Below are 17,623 nucleotides of genomic sequence, written 5' to 3' on the forward strand. Positions count from 1 at the left end.
CAAAAAGAAAAGTATACATGCAACAGTCAGGATTCGCTGGTGGTCACCCACCCAACTACTAACTGACCGGCGTGTGGCTTAAGTACGGCTGAGCGGACGGGAAGCCCTGTTCTCCACACCCTGTGGTCGCATGTATCAGATTTGCATTTAGTGAAACCCTTATGCTAATTGTCGCCAGCCCTTGCTCATATTCTACAGCAGGCACATTGCGGACCGTCTTGGCATTGCCTTCAGATCCTGTAGGATTACAAGAAGAAATTTATGGGGGGCTGAAATCTTTGCCTTTTTTCATTTAAGAGTTGACGCGTTTGCCCTTTTGATACTATTCCCTTAAATTTTTTTGTCGATTTCGCATCCTCACCCGCAACATGGCTCCTTTATCAGCCCTGGCAGCTCCGGTGATTCTACTCATTCTCCTGCAAGTCGTGTGGCTGCAGTCCGCGCAGGCGCTGAACATTCCCCAACGTCGTGATCGATATACTATGAATCCAAATGTCGCTACCTGGCATAGAAGCTGTGATGAGCCCAATCCGAGTAACCCCCACGAAACCAAACAAAAGGCAGTTGAGCGGGCCTGGTCTGGTGCTCTCGAGCTTATTGATTCTGCCTGGCATCGCTTCGACCGACAAACCTATCCAAAGGTTAGCAGAGTATTCTTGAGTGAGGGAACAGAGAGGGAAATCAGTGATCACAGCGATCCAGGGTATGTATTAGGAGTCTCTGCTCCCCTAATTCCCTTTTCTCGCCTATGGTACGGATCAGTGACTGACGGGAGTGATGAGTTGGTAGATACGCTCTACTGTTTGCGCTTGATTCATCTCCAGATGGCGTGGACCAAGTCCGCTATGTGTTGAAGAGCCTGTACAGGAGAGCCAATGCTAGCCCTGGGCAAGATGGCCGCCCTTCCGATAGCCCCCTTGAAATCAGGTGCAATGATAGGGTTGAGACTCCGGATGGAGATAAGTGCAGAAATTCGGCGGCCTTTACGTCTATGACACGTTCTGGCCGCAGTAGATTGAATTTCTGCCCCGCGTTCTGGGACAAGACGAGTTTCGCAGCGCTGAAATCGGGGGATTTGAACATTGTTAAGGATTTATACCGGCACGGTTTGGGTCTCCCCAGAGAAACTAGATACGAAGGCACCGATGGTACGTGGAGGCCCTTTGGCGAAGCTTCTCTTCAGGATGATTCTAATCCACCGTCTTAGCGAAAACTGTCGTCCACGAGTTGACCCATCTTGATTGGTTGGGGCAGACCAATCACCGCGGGGGAATCAAAGAAGTATATGGACTCGTGGGCTGCGCCAATCTAGCATGGAACTGTGGCGACCCACTTCCCAACGACGCATATGTCAATGAAAATGCCGATACCTATGCCTGGTATGCGGAACAAGGATACTGGCTCGAAGAAGGGTTACGCGATCTCTGGCCTAGATCAAGAGCAAGCCCGGTCACATTGCCCGTGAATAATCATGGACAGAGAACTGAGGCTGAGTGATGCCGGACGTTGAATCATAGCCTACGCCAAAGAATGTATGATCCCCCGCAAGGAGCCTATATAGTGTTCGTGAATGTACTTAGAACCGGTAGAGAAAAGAGAGACAACAAAACAGGGACTGGTGTATGCTTCTCTCTTTTCTCGAAAGGTCTAGATTGCTTGGATCGCCAGTTCAGTTACAAGACAGAGCAACGTATTATGATCCGAGTAAGTCACTGTATTGATACTGATGCAGGAATATTGACATTCCGCATCTAGTCCTGAAATAGACTAGTCATTCTTGGCAGCGGGGCTCGAGAAACAATGAAAGAGTATAGGCGGTGGCGCCAGTTTCGAGACGCACTGTACAATAGACAATCATTTAGGGCATGGCTAGACAAGAACACAGATTGTAGATATAGACTACTACAGGACCAGTACATAGTAAATCGTGGGAACTGCATCACGAATTATGCTTCTCAGACAGAGCAGTTTATGCAAATGAGTCACCAGCAGCAACCACTCAGATCCATTCCCAATCCATGCACAACCCCTGCTGCAGGTCTGATTCGCCGCATCGCAGCAGGGGGCCAATCACCGACTGTGCTCCAGGCAGCACCGCCGCAGCTATTCCCGATTGGGAGACCGCCATCTTCAATTCAATTCCAAGTCGATGAAATGACTGAATGAAAGCATCCAGGCGGGGTTTGCTCTCTTGGCCAGCGCCAGAGAGACGGGTATCCAGGCATACCCGGTGTGGAACTCGGGCGATCCGTCAGGAAGTTTTTTTTTTTTTTCACCCTGGTTCGAGGGGTCCAGTAACCGGAGCGTAGAGTCCAATGTTGTAGGTAGTTTGACAGCTCAACAATCGCCATTTTCGATACATCGAAATGACAATGCGTGCAGGAAGCCCTTCAGCGGTGGTACTCCGCCGGCCGATAGATGCGCGAGGACTCATACAGACGCTCCACGCGGTCCACGCGGTCCGCATTGTACAAGGAGCCTCGAGCGGGCGAGCCACGCGGCGAGTGGTAGACGATAACACGGCGCTTGGGCGAGCGAGGCTCGCGCTCAATGATAGCGCGCGAAGGCGACTCGGGCGTGCTAGATCTGGGCTGGATGTGCTCGACAGCCGGGCGACGAGGGCCGACGGGATAGGTGCGGTCGTAGCTGACTTCCGGGGCGCGCACAGCCGGCGCACGGAGACGGAGACCCTCTGCCAGAGCGGCGAGCAAGCTGCGGACAGCGAGGGCGTCGCGCGGGAGCTTGACCCGCATGGGTTTGCCGCTCTCGCGGTCGACGACGGAATAGTATTTGCCGTTTTGGCTGTAGAGGTATTCGGCGACGTCGTGGGCGTACTGGCGGCCGCGCTCGCAGAGATCGCCGCCCTCACGGTAAGTTTGGAGGGGATGGGCACAGTGGGGGCAGTGTTGGGCGTGGGACTCAAAGGCGTCCATCACGTAGTGCTCGTCGTCGCCGAGGTCGCGCACGACGACGACGAAATCGGTGGGTTCGATGGGCGCAGGCATGGTGTTTGAGCGGCCGAAAGAGAAGATTCGGCGGACCACGCTGCGGCGAGTGGTTGTTTCTTGCTGTTGTTGTTGGAAGAACGAGGAGGGGCGGCGGAGGGAATAGGTGGTGATGCGTGAGGGCGACACCGTGACTATATGGGAGGGTCACGCGATGTATGGATCTGGTGTGGATGGATCACAGTCACTCTGGACCAGATGGATGATTGACTGATGTGATAATGTGAAGGGACGATGTGTGTATGTTTTGGAAGTGGGGAGGAGGGAGCTATTTAAGCAGACAAGGCATCCACCAAGTATAGTTCGTTCGTTCTGGCGTGACGATCGCGGCCTAGAGGCTCAGGCTTGCGGCTGTGCATTGGCGGATTGGCTAGCTCGGGCTAGAATAGAAACGCCGCCGGTTTGGCCCCTTAGCACATCCGTGATTGGTGCCCATGCGGACACTACACGGTGAGCCCCCCCTGGAGGCCTATTCGCCAAACTCCCCTTTGTCCTCGGGGAATGAGTGCATCGTGGCTGGTGTGTTTGATCCGGGCCCGGTCTGGTTGCGGGCACCCTCCGTCATTTGTGCTGCAACCGCTGGCCCAGCGTCTCCCGATACACACCACCACAATTAGCATCACTAAGCGCGAGGAACCATTCCCCTTCAAACGCGTCCATATTTGGTGATACGATCCATGTTTCAAACTATCGCGAGTGTTTGGTGATAATCTCGACCACTGTGAGCCTACCGGTGGTCAACGGCCCCCAAGCAGTCCCGCCCGCACCAGCCTCGAGGCCAGTCAGCCTCAAGCCACATTTCGTATTGCTCTCTCGTCAAAGCCTCTGCCATCATCCTCGTATCCCCAATCATCGTCCGCGTGGCCTGTCTCAAGCCACAACTCTGTCTCTGCACTAGTCGTGTGATTCGGTGCTCAAGCCACACGCTGACAGGGGGAGACATCGAGATATCGAACTGACAGAATGTGAAGCTCCCGAATCTCCGCGCACTCTAGCGTGATGGAGCCCGGCTTCGGTCTTAAGCACTCGACTGAACTATCCATGTTCTGTCCCACCTGCCTGATCAGGCATCTGCGCAATGATCGATTTGTTTTGGGATAATGGTCCATGATGCCACCTGTCAGATGGCCCGGGTGCGTGCGATATCGTCAACACCACGGGCGGGGTGAAATGACCATGATTACTGATCTCGTGTTTATCCGTCTTCTGCCCCGGAGAAAACTACTAATCAGTCCCGAATCATCAGTTTATCCAAACCCCGAGGGACTACACTCACTCCCGCCCTGTAGAACATCACGACCTCACATCTCCTCAAGCCCTGCCGGGCTAGCTCAATCGGTAGAGCGTGAGACTCTTAATCTCAAGGCTGCGGGTTCGACCCCCGCGTTCGGCTATTCCTAAGAACATCTTGAGACCTTTTTTTTTTGTGTTCGGATCAAATTTTTTTTGGGATGTGTGGTATGAGTGGCTGATGCGCGCGACGGGGACTCCACCGGGTGGACCGGCCGGGCCGCAGCGCGTCGGTTGAACATGAACGCCAGAGCTAAAGCACAGATAGTTTGATCGGACATGCCAGCTGAAATCACGTCAGGGGCTTGACTGAGGCAGCAATATTGCAAGTGCAAACTAAAATTAAATGGTAGGCCTGAAAACGGTCCGTGAGAATGATGGCTGTGGCTGGTGCCCGTAGGGTCTAAGCGCAAGGCGGATCCTGCCTCGGGAGTGGACTGTTCGGGACTGCTGGTCAGAATTGTAAAATAGACTGATTATAAATGGTTGCTGGATGGTGCCATCGTGCAGCCTTGTTCCTGCAGGCAACAATGACTAGGCTGCATCATGACTGGGGTTGGTTAGTCAGTTACTCCAGGTGGAGATGATGCCAGTGACTGTGTAGTTGCGAGAAAGTGTAGATGTCCTCATTCCGCGTCGGACCCGCCCGGCACGATTGTTATGACCTGATCAGAATGGACGAGTCGGCAGTTATGTCAGCTACCGCTCCGTTCCAGACTTCTCTCTGGGTCACTATCAATTGCCGAGTAATGCGGGGACGACTGGAGCGGTTTGCCGATGCGGCGGGGACAAACCCATATATATCTTGATCACCGGGTGTAACATTATTACTTTTGCATCCCCCATCACCACAATGCAGATAAGTGCGTATAACCACGAAATCAAACCACGACATCTGGACTAACTGCTCGACAGCCTCCAACCATAACGACCTACGAGACCTGCTGGATCGCTTCCGGCCCGACCTCAAGCCCTACGAGGCCATCTACCGGACTCTACACAGCGAACCCGAACTGTCCGGGCAGGAGGAGGTCACCGCCCAGAAAGCCGCCGAGCACCTGCGCAGCGTCGGATATGAAGTACATGCGAAAATCGGCGGGCACGGTGTCGCCGGGATTCTACGCAATGGCGACGGCCCGACCATCCTCCTGCGGGCGGACATGGACGCTCTTCCGATGGAAGAGAAGACGGGACTGGACTACGCGAGCCAACGGACCGTCAAGGATACCGACGGCGTGCGCAAGCCGGTGATGCACGCGTGCGGGCACGACACGCACGTTACGACGATGATGGCGGCATCGACGCTATTGCACGCCGCGCGCGAGCACTGGTCCGGCACGTTGATCTGTCTGTTCCAACCGTCGGAAGAACACTTGGATGGCGCGAAGGCGATGCTGGAGGATGGGCTGTACGAGCGTATTCCCAAGCCCGACCTCGTCCTCGCCCAGCATGTCGGGCCCATGCGCGCGGGTTCGGTCAGTCTCCGCGCGGGGCCGCTGCTCACGGCCGCGGACTCCTTTGACGTGCGCATCTACGGGCGCGGAGGCCACGGCTCGGCGCCGCAGACGACTATCGATCCCATCGTGATCGGCGCGGCGATCATTACGCGCTTGCAGTCGATTGTCTCGCGCGAGGTGACGCCGGGGAAGCTGGCGGTCGTTTCGTGCGGCAGTATTCAAGCCGGACATACCTCTAACATCATCCCGGACGAGCTGGACATGAAGCTCAACGTGCGCACTTATGATTCCGCTGTGCGGGAGAAGGTCTGCGCGGCTATCCACCGGATCATTGAGGCGGAGTGCCAGGCTGCTGGCACGACGCAGAAGCCTCTGATCACAAAGACGTCCTCGACGCCCGCGACGATCAACGACGGAAAGACCATCGATACGCTTCGCGAGACCTTCCAGCCGTACTTCGAGAAGAATCTCGTCGAGATGGAGCCCCCGACTGCGAGCGAGGATTTCTCGCTGCTAGCCACCGCGGTGGGCGCACCTTACGTTATGTGGATGTTTGGCGGCACGGATGAAAAGACCTGGGACGACGCCGTCGCCAAGGGAACTGAGCATGAGCTGCCGAGCAATCACTCGCCCTTCTTTGCGCCTGTTATCGAGCCGACGCTGCGCACTGGCATAGACGCCATCGCGCTGGGTGCGCTGACCTTCCTCAAGCGGAAGTAATGAGATAGAAGGAAGAAGAAAATTGAATGGTAATTCTGTCCAAATGACCCGTAAACATATAACAACCTGAACACCGTGAAGCAAAGCAAATCAAGACGAGCCCACATGGACAATAATCTTCCCCCTAGCCCTCCCAGACCTCAACTTCTGAAACGCCTGCACCGCATCCTCAAACTCATGGACACTATCTAGCTCAACCGTGACTTTGCCCTGTGCAACCCAATCACCCAGGATCCGAACATGCTCCTGCGTATTCTTATAGAAGAAAATGACATACTTCCTCTTCCCCCCGCCCAAAAACCCAGGACGTACCAGCCTCTCCGCAAAAGTCGTAAAAGCCGACGCACCCACCTGGACAAACGCCCCGCCCTCGCGCAGGAAATGATTCGACTCGCGGTACAGAGAGGTGGGAATGCCGATGTGGTCGATGATATGATCAAAGATCACCCCTCGCGTGCGTAGCTCGGCTGGCAAATCCTCGACAGCGGTGTAGTCGATGACCTCGTCTGCGCCGAGGCCGCGGCAGAACTCGACGTTGCGCGTCGAACACGTTGTCGTAACGTGGCAGCCCATCTGCTTCGCGATCTGGATAGCGAAGACGCCGCACCCGCCGGATCCGGCATTGATGAAGACTTTCGCGCCGGAATGCACGTGCTCGTACCCATTCAGGGCCTGGTAGGCTGATTGGCCCGCGATGCCCAAGCCCGCCGCGTGGTCGGGGTTCACTCCCTCTGGGAGGTGGGCGAGTATGCTCGCCCGACTAACCGTGTACTCACCGAGTGCTCCGAACTTGATAGGCTGGTTGTGGCTGCCGAAGACCATGTCGCCCGGTTTGAAGTCTGTGACATCGGGCCCCGTTGCCGCGACGCGGCCGCAGAAGTCTAGCCCTGGGCTGGCGGGCATCCCAATGACCAGACGCGCTGGAAATCCCATCTCGGGGACTTTGTAGTCGGCGGGGTTGAGCCCGGCTGATGTCACTTGGATTAGGACTTCGTCGCCGCGGAGAGTGGGTGGTGCGCGGGCGGCTTTGTCTAGTGATAGATTCTGCTCGAGACCGCCGGCGGTGCTGCTGTAGAGCCAGGCTTTCATGGTGGAGGGCTGCGTTGGCGCGGCCATGGCGAGTAAGTAGATGGGTGGCGGTGTTTAAAGTTAGTTGTAGTCGCGATGAAAGAATGTGGTTGTTGATGTTAAGTGGGGCAAGCAGAGCTCATCTTGCTTGTTGCTCATTTTCAACCTTCAGAGAGTATGAGCAAAATCTCGAGCGTCAAAAATCATCCGGCCTGTCACGATCAACACTGTCTTTCTGTATTGTGAGCTGAGATGCGACCGTTTGGCTCTTGGCCTATTGTGGATAATTAGGCGAATTTTGCACAAGATGTGCCGTATGCAATATTCATAATTGTCATAAGCATTTCACGGTAATCGCTGGGGTCGATCCCATGCGAACTGTTGTTGCCACCGGGAAAATCACTGGTCAAGATCCGTTGGGGGGAAGTCGATCCCGGTAGTGGCTCCATCGCACCTCGGAGGTTCTGGACTGCCCTCTTGACAACAGACAATTCGATTTTCACCAGGCATAATTGAAGATCATCGGAACAGCCATTGTCACGAAGCAGAAGAATGGTGATCAAAATAAAATATACATGTATTGACAGGCATTCAAGTACAATCTGAGAAAATACTAGACATCCTTGGCATTCACAAGGAAAATGTCCGAGAAGCAGGAGTGTGGCAGGAACAGAAGCAACCCTACCTGCTAATGAACTACTATTATGAGGCTCCAAAATCCCCAACTGTTATTCGCTCGCAACATGTTGTGAAAGCAGTTAGCTCGTTTCTCTCTTCTGGCCAGAGTAATGACTTTATCCGAGAAGTCCGAGGCTCAACTTGCGGGGTTGTTCCGCGTCTACTTCACATGTTCCTCACTAATCGGCCCCGTTTTGGCCACGATGGATCCGCTCCATGTTCGCTTCAACTGATCTACGCCATTTTGTTGGGGGAAGGCAGATCCACACAGAGTGTTTTTCGGCCTCATTGCCTACCCTTCACATGCTGCGGCGGGTCCCGATGGCCCATCCCAGCGTGCTATATAACAAAGCCAGATGTGCCACCAATTAATGAGACAAAAATACCCTAACCAACCCCAGCCATGGATACCAAGTCTTTATCGAAGGACTCGATGCGGTCCACGTGGGCGACTGCGGACCGCAAAGAATGGACTCACCACCACTGGGCTCTTCACCTGTTGAACGCCTATCCGGTCGATCTGGACAAGGAAGTGCCGGTGCACACGAAAGACGAGCCGATAACATATATGACTCAATGGTCACTTCAGCGGTGGTGTCTGTTCTACGCAGCCCTACCATTGCTTCTCCACCAGACATATATGGCCTGCACAGGCCGCACAATAGGTCCGATCGCCGCGTTTAACTTCTACTTCGTGGCATTCAACGCCATAGTCATTTACCAAGTGCAAGTCCTGCGGCGACTCGGCCACATCTTCGGGTTTCTCGATGGCGACAAACACGAGCGCGACGGCGTCCCCGATGTAGGGATTGCAAAAGTCGTGGGCTCGCTCTACAAGACGACCGGGTCTCGGCTGATCCTATCAATCTACCTCTCCTACAACAAAACCCAGCTGCCCTCGCAGATGAACTGGGTCTGGCTCCCCCTCGAGATAGGCCTGTACGGCATCGTCCTCGACTTCTGGTTCTACTGGTACCACCGCCTGATGCACGATGTGAGCTTCCTGTGGAAGTACCACCGCACGCACCATCTCACGAAGCACCCGAATCCGCTTCTCGCCGCGTATGCCGACCACGAGCAAGAATTCTTCGATATGGTCGGCGTGCCCATGATGACCTATTTCAGTCTCCGGCTTATGGGTCTGCCAATGGGCTTCTACGAGTGGTGGGTCTGCCACCAGTACGTTGCGTTCGCGGAAGTGTTTGGACACTCCGGGCTGCGGCTGCACCTGACTGTTCCGTCGACCCTGAGCTGGTTGCTTGAGATGTTTGATGCGGAGATTGTGATCGAGGACCATGATCTGCATCACCGGAAGGGGTGGCGCAAGAGTCATAACTACGGTAAACAGACCCGTCTGTGGGATCGACTCTTTGGGACGTGCCATGACCGCATTGAGTCGGCGCGTGCTAATGTTGATTATGTGAATACGGCCAACATGCCTCTGTGGTAAATTGGCGCTGGGTGCAGAGGTAGTCCTCATGGTTTAGCGTTGTTGTGATATTATTCGATGCCTGATGATACGATGAGCCTGATATGGCCTGTGATGAATTTTTTATTTGCCAATACATACGAGCGGAAGCTAGATCAACAGTCCTAGAATAGAAGTGACAAATACAAAGAAGGTTAGATGAACGTCTCACATATGCCAAAACGAATTAGAAAATACGTGGCAGTTCCGGCCCGAGGCTAGCACTCATGCGCAGGCCGATGACTCCCAACATGTGCTACTACGCATCAACCATGAAATTCTTTGTCCGTCTCAACACCCTCGCGCAAAATTGGAAACGAAATAGGCATTGAAACTTTCTATTTTGTTAGGGAGCTAGCAATGAACACGCTGTTGTTCTATGAGCTGGCTGCGGCCGGCGCAGCAGGGGCATCAGGCTGGGCAGAAGGTGTCGGAGCAGACGTAGCCAATGGAGTTTTAGCCTTCTCGAAGCTCTTCATAGGGTAGTACCCCCAGCGGTCAAACATAACACGGTCCTCATCCCATCCATTGCAATCTGTGGTCAGCATCTTTTCACCGGTGAACACCGCATTGGCGCCGGCTTGAAAGCAGGCAACCTGCTGCTCCTCTGAGAGCGCAATACGGCCAGCAGCGAGACGAACGATGGTCGCAGGAAGAACAACGCGGGCCGTGGCGACGGTCCGAAGCAGGCGGTCGAACGGAATCATTTTGCGGTCGCCCAGAGGCGTACCGGGAATCGGGACAAGGGCATTCACGGGGAACGACTCCGGGTGAGCGGGTAGGCTGGAGACGGTGTGCAGTAGGCCCACCCGGTCCGAGTCCGTCTCGCCCAGTCCCAGAATCCCACCGGAGCAGACATTGATGCCCGCATCACGGACATGGTCCAGCGTCCGCAGACGCTCGTCATACGACCGGGTCGAGATGATGGACGGGTAGAACTCGCGCGAGGTATCGAGGTTGTGGTTGTACGCCGTCAGACCGGCGTCCTTCAGCTCCTTGGCCTGGTTCTGGTCGATCATGCCCAGCGTCACACACACCTCCATGTCCATCTCGCGGATCCCCGACACCATCTGCTTGACGTTCTTCAGGCTGGTCTTGCGCCCGCGCATGTCCCGCCAGGCGGCGCCCATGCAGAACCGCGTGCTGCCATTGGCCTTGGCTATTCTCGCCTTCTCCAACACCTCGTCCACGGGGCTCATCTTGGTCGCTTTCAGGCCGGTGTCGTAGCGTGATGACTGGGCGCAGTAGGAGCAGTCCTCGCTGCAGCCACCCGTCTTGATGTTCATCAGTGTGCACATCTGGATCGCGGAGGGGTCGTGGAATCGTCGGTGAACGGCTCCCTGGGGTTAATTAGAGATGGCATCCATCGTGGTGAATGTGATACGTACCGCCGCGTAGGTGAGCTGGTTCAATGGGGTCTCGTAGATCTGCTGCACCTCTTCTCGCGTCCAGTTGGTGCGCGGGACAGTGGTCGCGGTGGCCTCAGCCAGAGCGGCGGGAATACGGCTCGCCAGTGCCGCAGTGCTGGGGGGAGTCTGGACAGTCCCGTAGGACCGCAGTATGGTCCGGGGCAGAGACCGGCGAAGGGGGAGCGACATTGTGATGATGGAGGGGTGAAGGGAAGGACCAATGCCGGGGAGTGGCGGGAGAAGTACAAAAGAATGACTCTAGAGGGGCAGCGACGCTGGTGTTCACCGACGACCACCCGGTGGGGATCTTTCAAGCCCAACCAATGGCTGAGTTTAACTAACCAAGCCGGAAAAAGTTGAGCCCAACAGACTAGCCCTGGTTTCCCTCGGCGATCATTCCGGAATCATTTAACTCTATCTGCCCGTCTTCAACCGACGATCGGCGGGATTCGTCTCCGGATTTCGCCAGGAACAGGCGCATTTCGCCGGCCCTGACACCACGATTCAGATTTCAATTGCTAGGAGGCTGAAACGGAGTCAATTCGTCTTCGTTGGTCAATTGCATCATCAACCGCCCGGGCTCCACTGGGGTTCCTCAGGCCAATTGCACTCGCTCCATTGATAAACTGGTCCGTGCTGCGGGTCTGTTGATCCCCCATCCGTTGGGCCGTTGTAGTAGTTGGTGAAGGATTGAGAGTCACTTATATATGAGACTATAGACAATGTAGGCCATAGCCCGCGTTCGTGTCGGCATAAGATTTGGATTCCGCTTACGATAAAGTAGAGGACAGCGCGATAACTAATAGAAAGAGTTCAACGCCTGCGAACTAAGAAGGAAATCTCAATTGCTACGGAAACTCACTGTCCTATTAGATCAACTCTCCATATCAAGCCGCGAAAGATAATGGAGACGCCGGAAATCTATAACTGCCAACTTAGAGTGGCTAGCGAGAAAGCACTCGAACTAGATCTTTGACTCCCACACGTCGTACGTCCGTTGGCACGCTCAGAGCGTGCTAAATAGCCAAGATGAAGTTGTTTGCACCCACTTGTACTTTTATTCCGGGGTTGAACCCACTGGTCGATATGCAGGCTACAACTACAGTGTAGATACATGATTTTGAGATCCACTGCGAATGCTCCACGGTGAACTTTGAGCCTCACCTTGTGAGGCCCACTATGGAACTGCAATACACGGATAAATCAATCTCTGATTAGATTCAATCTGGGCGTGGCCCACCAATTTAGGGGGCCAACTAAACAAAACGGAAGAGCGTCTGACATTTGACACCTACATTAGGACAGACCCGCGAGCCCTGACGTAAGCTGTGGCGATTCCCTTGTTTACTCTCGGTCTCTGCCTGCCTGGGTAGCTACTTTCAGGTATAAACTATTGTAAAGACTACAGTAACCCTGTTTCCCCTATAGTCCAACCTCCGGGGCTTTTTCGCCATGGCCACCGAAGAAGCACAACGCATCACCGACCCTGGTCAGATACTGGAGTCCGACCTCTCCGTCGGACTCTTTAACCAGGCCATCGAGACACCCGAGCCGGGGTCATCGTCGCAGCCACATATGAGGCAAGCGAGACTGCACCTCCTGCAGCCGCTCGCCACACCCGCCATGCTCGCAGCCTGCCGCAACCAGGGATCGCATGTGTTGCTCTCCCTGAGCGGCCCCTCCAACGAGCCTGTCGGCCACGACTATCTCGACATCTCAGCCCTCAGCAAAGCGTGGCGTCAGGCCTTATCCAAAGTACCGCCCATATCGCGGCTCACGTTTAATTTGAGCCTGCCCAAGCCAGACAGCGGCGAGGGCGAGGGCGAGCGCGAGGTTGCGTTCGAGAAGGTTTACTGGGAGACAACCGCGCCAGAGAGCGGAAAGCACCTGGCTGTCCTGGCACGCGACGTTATGACCATGGTCATTACCATGGCCACCGCGACGCGAATGCGGGTGCAGGGTGACGTGCGCTTCGAGGTCTTGTACGACGAGGTTGAGGGCGCTTCACCGAGGGGTATGAAATTGTTGAAGAAGCAGCTTCTAGCCATTTCCGGAGCGAGGGGGCGCACTGCTGCGCTTGAGAATTCTGGGGGCGTCGATGACTTCGAGTCTGCCGAGGCAGTCACCCAGGTCGAGCGTGCCTAGTTGAGGGGTGTGCAGCAGGCGGAGAAGATGTAATATCTTCAAATGTTGTTCTGGGATGTAACTATGTTGTTACATGTGTAGTGGCGTCGATACCAAATTTTCTGTTTTATACTGCTATATATTGTTTTATTCAATGTATGGATGAATGAGTAAATGTTTCCGAGTTTCTCCTTTTGATCGACAGGATTGAATGCATGAATGCTGGTGAAATCACTAGAAAAGAGACGATTATAGCTAGCTCTCATCTATTCCATATACGAGCTTAGAAAGTTAGCAAGTATGGGAGGAAAAGATCAGCGACCAGTGAGCCCTTTTACCTTCTACTATGCTCGTCCCCATCTCAGCCGAGAGCATGTAAAATACTCGAGTATATGCTAGAACACTTGACAGCAAAAGGAAAGAACTGCCCGGGAGGATGGACCATCTCCTGGACCGGCTACGGCAACAGTTTAAGCCCCCAAAAAGGCAGGGGAAAAAACACGAACAGTGCGTTTCCTGCTGACCGTCGATCAACCCAATTCGCCATAAAGATATTGTCGATTGACTAAATTCTTCATGGCCAGGATGAATACGAAACACTGGAGGGTTTCTAGTTGGGGCCAAAGGTTATTTCATGCTTAGACTTAAACGGGGTGGCGCGTGACAACACTGGAGGCGGAAAAGATAACCGCAACAACAGGATTGAGGTTGACGGCGCCTGTGCGCAGTAGACATTGGGGCCCAATGTTTGACACACCCGTTTTTGTGTCTTGATCCGCGGTCAAGGGGTCTTTGCGATTCCTTCACGATCCTGAATCTGTTTTCCCTCTTATCCACTTCCTAGATAGCGTTAGCTCAGTCGATTTGACTTCACAATCCGGTATTCTATATTGTACCATAGTGGCCGAACTTGAGGTCTGGAAATAATGGTGAAAGATAAGAGGAATATAAAAGGGAGTTGGACGTCGTGCAAAATGAGACAGACTGAGCATCCAATTCATATTACTGTTGAGAAATCCATTCAGAAATTGTTAGCCAATATGAGATTTTTGATGCTTATTACCGCGGGGGCAGGGCTTGTGTCCATTGCCCTGGCCGTTCCTCATGATAAGCAGAAGACCCAGGAGGTCGATGTCATGATCCAGCAGATCAAGGCTACTTCTGAGATGGATATTACGGTCTTGAGCCAGGAATCTTCCAAGATTCTGGGTTATGCTTGCTCTAATATCCTCAACTCGGGTGCCTTCGCTGAAAAGCCCATCAAAGCCGATTTGGACGAGAATGGTGCCGGTACACTCGCCGTTGGCAACCATATGTATATCGTCAACGAAGATCCTGAGACCTCTGGTGGTATCACTTGCGGCCGAACATATAACGATGTTGAGAGTTTCATACTCTGTGCGGTTCCACTGCCTACTTCTCTTCCGTTGACCCCAATCAGTAACGGGGAGAAGGCAAGCTGCTTCAACAGTGGGAATACTCCTAGCTTGGAGGCAGCCTTCCGCTCCATCCTTGCTCAAAACAAGGCACCAGAGACCGGAATGACGGACATAGATGATCTGCCTATGCTGCACAAGCGACAGACTGCGTGCGGTCAATGGAGCTCCGACACCCAGGTTGTCGGGGATGGAGACCCGCACCAGAACTATCTCCACACACAGCTTAGTGTGAGTATCTTACAAAATCTGGTTTCAACGGAGGCTGTGAAAGAAGTCGGCCAGCTGACGAATCTCCTGCGTAGGAAAATGTAAATTGCGGCGAGGCAACAAGCTGTACCGTCGGTCAGTCGGAGAGCATCTCTTATACCATCGGCTGGAGCGCTACTGCCACTGCGTTCCAATGGCTTACGGGCGGCTTTGCCGTGAGCGTGACCTGGACGACCGGGGACACGTACTCCTGCACCGGCAGCAGCAACGACACCGTGTGCGTCTGGTACAACACAGCTCATACCGCGTATACCGTCCAGAACGGAGCGTATAATGACTGCACTGGATTTAGTCCCTCCGGCGGAACCTTCATCATGCGCTCTCCCAATTCCAACAACGAGGGGGGTGGGTACAATTGTATCATTGGCTCCTCCTGTACCAATCAGGGCGCTGACTACTGGGACTACAATGGTCCTGCTGGGGGCCCGCAATAAATCGAGGTTGACTTTGTTAGGTATCCTCGCTTGCTCCTCTTAATGACTGGCTTTCTGTACATAGTTTAGCGGCTTTCTTGCTAGCTTCTTTCCTTTACAGATATCAGTCCATGAACTATCTATCTCTCATTAGGCTCAGTGTGCCTTTCCGATCAAAGTTCCATACAGAGAAGGCTCATAGAAAAGACGCGCAGATTAAAAAAGCGAGCTTTTTACCTAAAAGGGAAGAAGAAAAACTATATTTGAGGTATCTGGAATTGTATTCTCTAGGACTATAGAAAAGAACTACGATGATAATAATAATATGGATTGCTTTACAAGATATTCAATCCAGGCAATTCATTGCAAAGAAAGCACATTGTTGATAATATCCATCGCCAATCTCCCAGGGGTATCGTATCTGAAATCACCAGACCAAAGAAAAGCTCATAAAACCAGACAATAAAACACTAATCAAAATGTGAAACAAGACAACTAAATAAAAAGCGCCACCCCCCACTGCCAACCAAGGCGACATAATTGCAAACCAGTCTCGAAGGGTATCCCGTACATCCATCTGGAGCTTGCATTCAACGACAGTTTGTTTCCTTACACGGCCTGCATCATCATGGACTTGAGTATTGTCCACTTTAACCTGTAGAAGACTAAATATACAGACAAGAATACTAGAAGATCCCGATAAGCAGCTGTTAGTTGTGTGTTCGGACACTGCTTCGAACTCGAATTCCGCGCGCTCATGAAGATCAAGAAGACTGCGGTGCTCAATATTGTGAGCTTCTGAAACTGCGACTTGCATGGGTTCTTCAACGGCTTCTTCATCAGTGAGCGTGTCATATTCGACATAAAGACCACGATCATCTGGGTTGATATTGGAAGCCTCCTCATGTACCCTTGACATGGATGAAATCTCAGTCGGCGTGCGAGACGAGGCTTGGAATTCGACTTCCTCATAAATATCATGGCTCCTGTAAGCTTCGCTGCGAGAATTGTCTTGCGGTGATCTATTGCAGATGTATTCACTGGGAGCTCTCAGCTGAGATTGATGCCGTTCCACTTTGGCACTCCATTCGAGAGTCATGGCCCTTTTGGCATCATATACATGGCCGTTTTGAATAAGCAGTTTTGCCAATTCCTCGATATAACTATCGATAGTCCGACCATTTTGTTCCAGACAGGTCAAAGATTGCTCAAGGATTTCCCGAGCTCTGACTATCTTGGCTTCTGCAAGATGTCGTTTACAAGGTCGGAGAGTCCCAGCACCTGCTTGTGATTTTCCAAAGCAGCGTATAGATTCCGTCTCTGGGAGATGAACCCCAATAATGTCAGAAAGGATGCGGGAAGTAGGGGACTCCATTGATAGTAAGAGCCGTATAACGTGCAGTAAGGTAAAATTGAATACCCCAAAGGACAATAGCCAAGTCGTAGTCGGTTGTGAACTTGAACCGTGAATAGAATTGAAAAGCCATATCTAGAGACATTGCGCTGCTTTTATGCCTGAATGGCCTGACACCCAGAGCAGATCGATGGTCAGCCGAGCCATAGTGGTTCGTTCGGCTTCTTTGAGAAAATGAGGTCTGGAATGGGCTATGCCACACCGCAGGAACCTCAGCCACAGGCAGCAACTTTTAGGTGTGGCATCATGACGTGAATAAGACGCGCTTAGAGCGGGTTGTTGAGCAGAGTACACTGAGGCAACTGTTTCAAGTGGTGAAATTCAGACGGGTGTTGGTACGGGAGTTTGTCTGATTGGAGGAGGGTCAATACCCCTGATAAAATAGTGGCATTCCTGTCAGAGAGAAATTCCCACTACGTAGTAATTTACTAGGATGCATCCTGATCACCTGATCTCTTCCATGGAGTTGATCTCTTCCATGGAATCTAGACATCCAGTGCGCATTCCGGCAGTTTTTTCCGCTTTCTGCCTTCTATAATTTCAGGCATGATAGCTAGACTGAATACCATCGGTTTCATCATTGTCAATTCTGACTACCTGGTAGATTTACTAGTGATGCGTTTCTTTTGAATTTCCATAATTGGACCATGGCTGCGCCAGATGTAACTGTACGGCGAAGGCCTCTGCGTCGGACAGACCGCAGTCTGACCTCCATTCAGATCCCTTCTAAAGATGGACGCGCTGCAGGGCGTAACTGAAACTAGTCACTAGTGCTAGTTCGTGCTCAGCTGCTCGTGGGGGCTGTGTAACTGCTGATCCCATCTAGACTGAGGAGTAGTGGATGATACTAATCAGCCTTCTGGCTTTACTT

General features: G+C 53.0%; 8 protein-coding genes and 1 non-coding gene across 9 annotated transcripts; 5 read left to right on the forward strand and 4 right to left on the reverse strand.

The window, feature by feature from the left end:
• Window positions 1-2,390: 2,390 nt before the first annotated feature.
• PFLUO_LOCUS2769 (uncharacterized protein) lies at window positions 2,391-3,005 on the reverse strand (the record flags this gene model as incomplete). Its single annotated transcript, XM_073779943.1, has 1 exon — window positions 2,391-3,005. One exon carries the CDS (start codon window positions 3,003-3,005, stop codon window positions 2,391-2,393), a length of 615 nt encoding a protein of 204 aa, XP_073636848.1.
• Window positions 3,006-4,325: 1,320 nt separating this feature from the next.
• PFLUO_LOCUS2770 lies at window positions 4,326-4,398 on the forward strand. Its single transcript has one exon. It is a non-coding gene; the product is annotated as a tRNA-Lys (tRNA).
• Window positions 4,399-5,148: 750 nt separating this feature from the next.
• Window positions 5,149-6,472, forward strand: PFLUO_LOCUS2771 (uncharacterized protein; the record flags this gene model as incomplete). The annotated part of the gene is made up of 2 exons (XM_073779945.1): window positions 5,149-5,158; window positions 5,211-6,472. 2 exons carry the CDS (start codon window positions 5,149-5,151, stop codon window positions 6,470-6,472), a joined length of 1,272 nt encoding a protein of 423 aa, XP_073636849.1.
• Window positions 6,473-6,562: 90 nt separating this feature from the next.
• Window positions 6,563-7,588, reverse strand: PFLUO_LOCUS2772 (uncharacterized protein; the record flags this gene model as incomplete). Its single annotated transcript, XM_073779946.1, has 1 exon — window positions 6,563-7,588. One exon carries the CDS (start codon window positions 7,586-7,588, stop codon window positions 6,563-6,565), a length of 1,026 nt encoding a protein of 341 aa, XP_073636850.1.
• A 1,033-nt stretch (window positions 7,589-8,621) lies between these two features.
• On the forward strand, window positions 8,622-9,668 carry PFLUO_LOCUS2773 (uncharacterized protein; the record flags this gene model as incomplete). Its single annotated transcript, XM_073779947.1, has 1 exon — window positions 8,622-9,668. The coding sequence occupies one exon, from the start codon at window positions 8,622-8,624 to the stop codon at window positions 9,666-9,668; it is 1,047 nt and encodes a 348-aa protein (XP_073636851.1).
• A 395-nt stretch (window positions 9,669-10,063) lies between these two features.
• On the reverse strand, window positions 10,064-11,284 carry PFLUO_LOCUS2774 (biotin synthase; the record flags this gene model as incomplete). Its single annotated transcript, XM_073779948.1, has 2 exons — window positions 10,064-11,026; window positions 11,075-11,284. The coding sequence occupies 2 exons, from the start codon at window positions 11,282-11,284 to the stop codon at window positions 10,064-10,066; spliced, it is 1,173 nt and encodes a 390-aa protein (XP_073636852.1).
• Window positions 11,285-12,547: 1,263 nt separating this feature from the next.
• On the forward strand, window positions 12,548-13,240 carry PFLUO_LOCUS2775 (uncharacterized protein; the record flags this gene model as incomplete). Its single annotated transcript, XM_073779949.1, has 1 exon — window positions 12,548-13,240. One exon carries the CDS (start codon window positions 12,548-12,550, stop codon window positions 13,238-13,240), a length of 693 nt encoding a protein of 230 aa, XP_073636853.1.
• Window positions 13,241-14,259: 1,019 nt separating this feature from the next.
• Window positions 14,260-15,359, forward strand: PFLUO_LOCUS2776 (uncharacterized protein; the record flags this gene model as incomplete). Its single annotated transcript, XM_073779950.1, has 2 exons — window positions 14,260-14,886; window positions 14,961-15,359. 2 exons carry the CDS (start codon window positions 14,260-14,262, stop codon window positions 15,357-15,359), a joined length of 1,026 nt encoding a protein of 341 aa, XP_073636854.1.
• A 588-nt stretch (window positions 15,360-15,947) lies between these two features.
• Window positions 15,948-16,437, reverse strand: PFLUO_LOCUS2777 (uncharacterized protein; the record flags this gene model as incomplete). Its single annotated transcript, XM_073779951.1, has 2 exons — window positions 15,948-15,993; window positions 16,067-16,437. 2 exons carry the CDS (start codon window positions 16,435-16,437, stop codon window positions 15,948-15,950), a joined length of 417 nt encoding a protein of 138 aa, XP_073636855.1.
• Between the last annotated feature and the right edge of the window lie 1,186 nt (window positions 16,438-17,623).

The sequence above is a fragment of the Penicillium psychrofluorescens genome (assembly GCF_964197705.1).
Source record: "Penicillium psychrofluorescens genome assembly, chromosome: 2".
NCBI lineage: Eukaryota > Fungi > Ascomycota > Eurotiomycetes > Eurotiales > Aspergillaceae > Penicillium > Penicillium psychrofluorescens.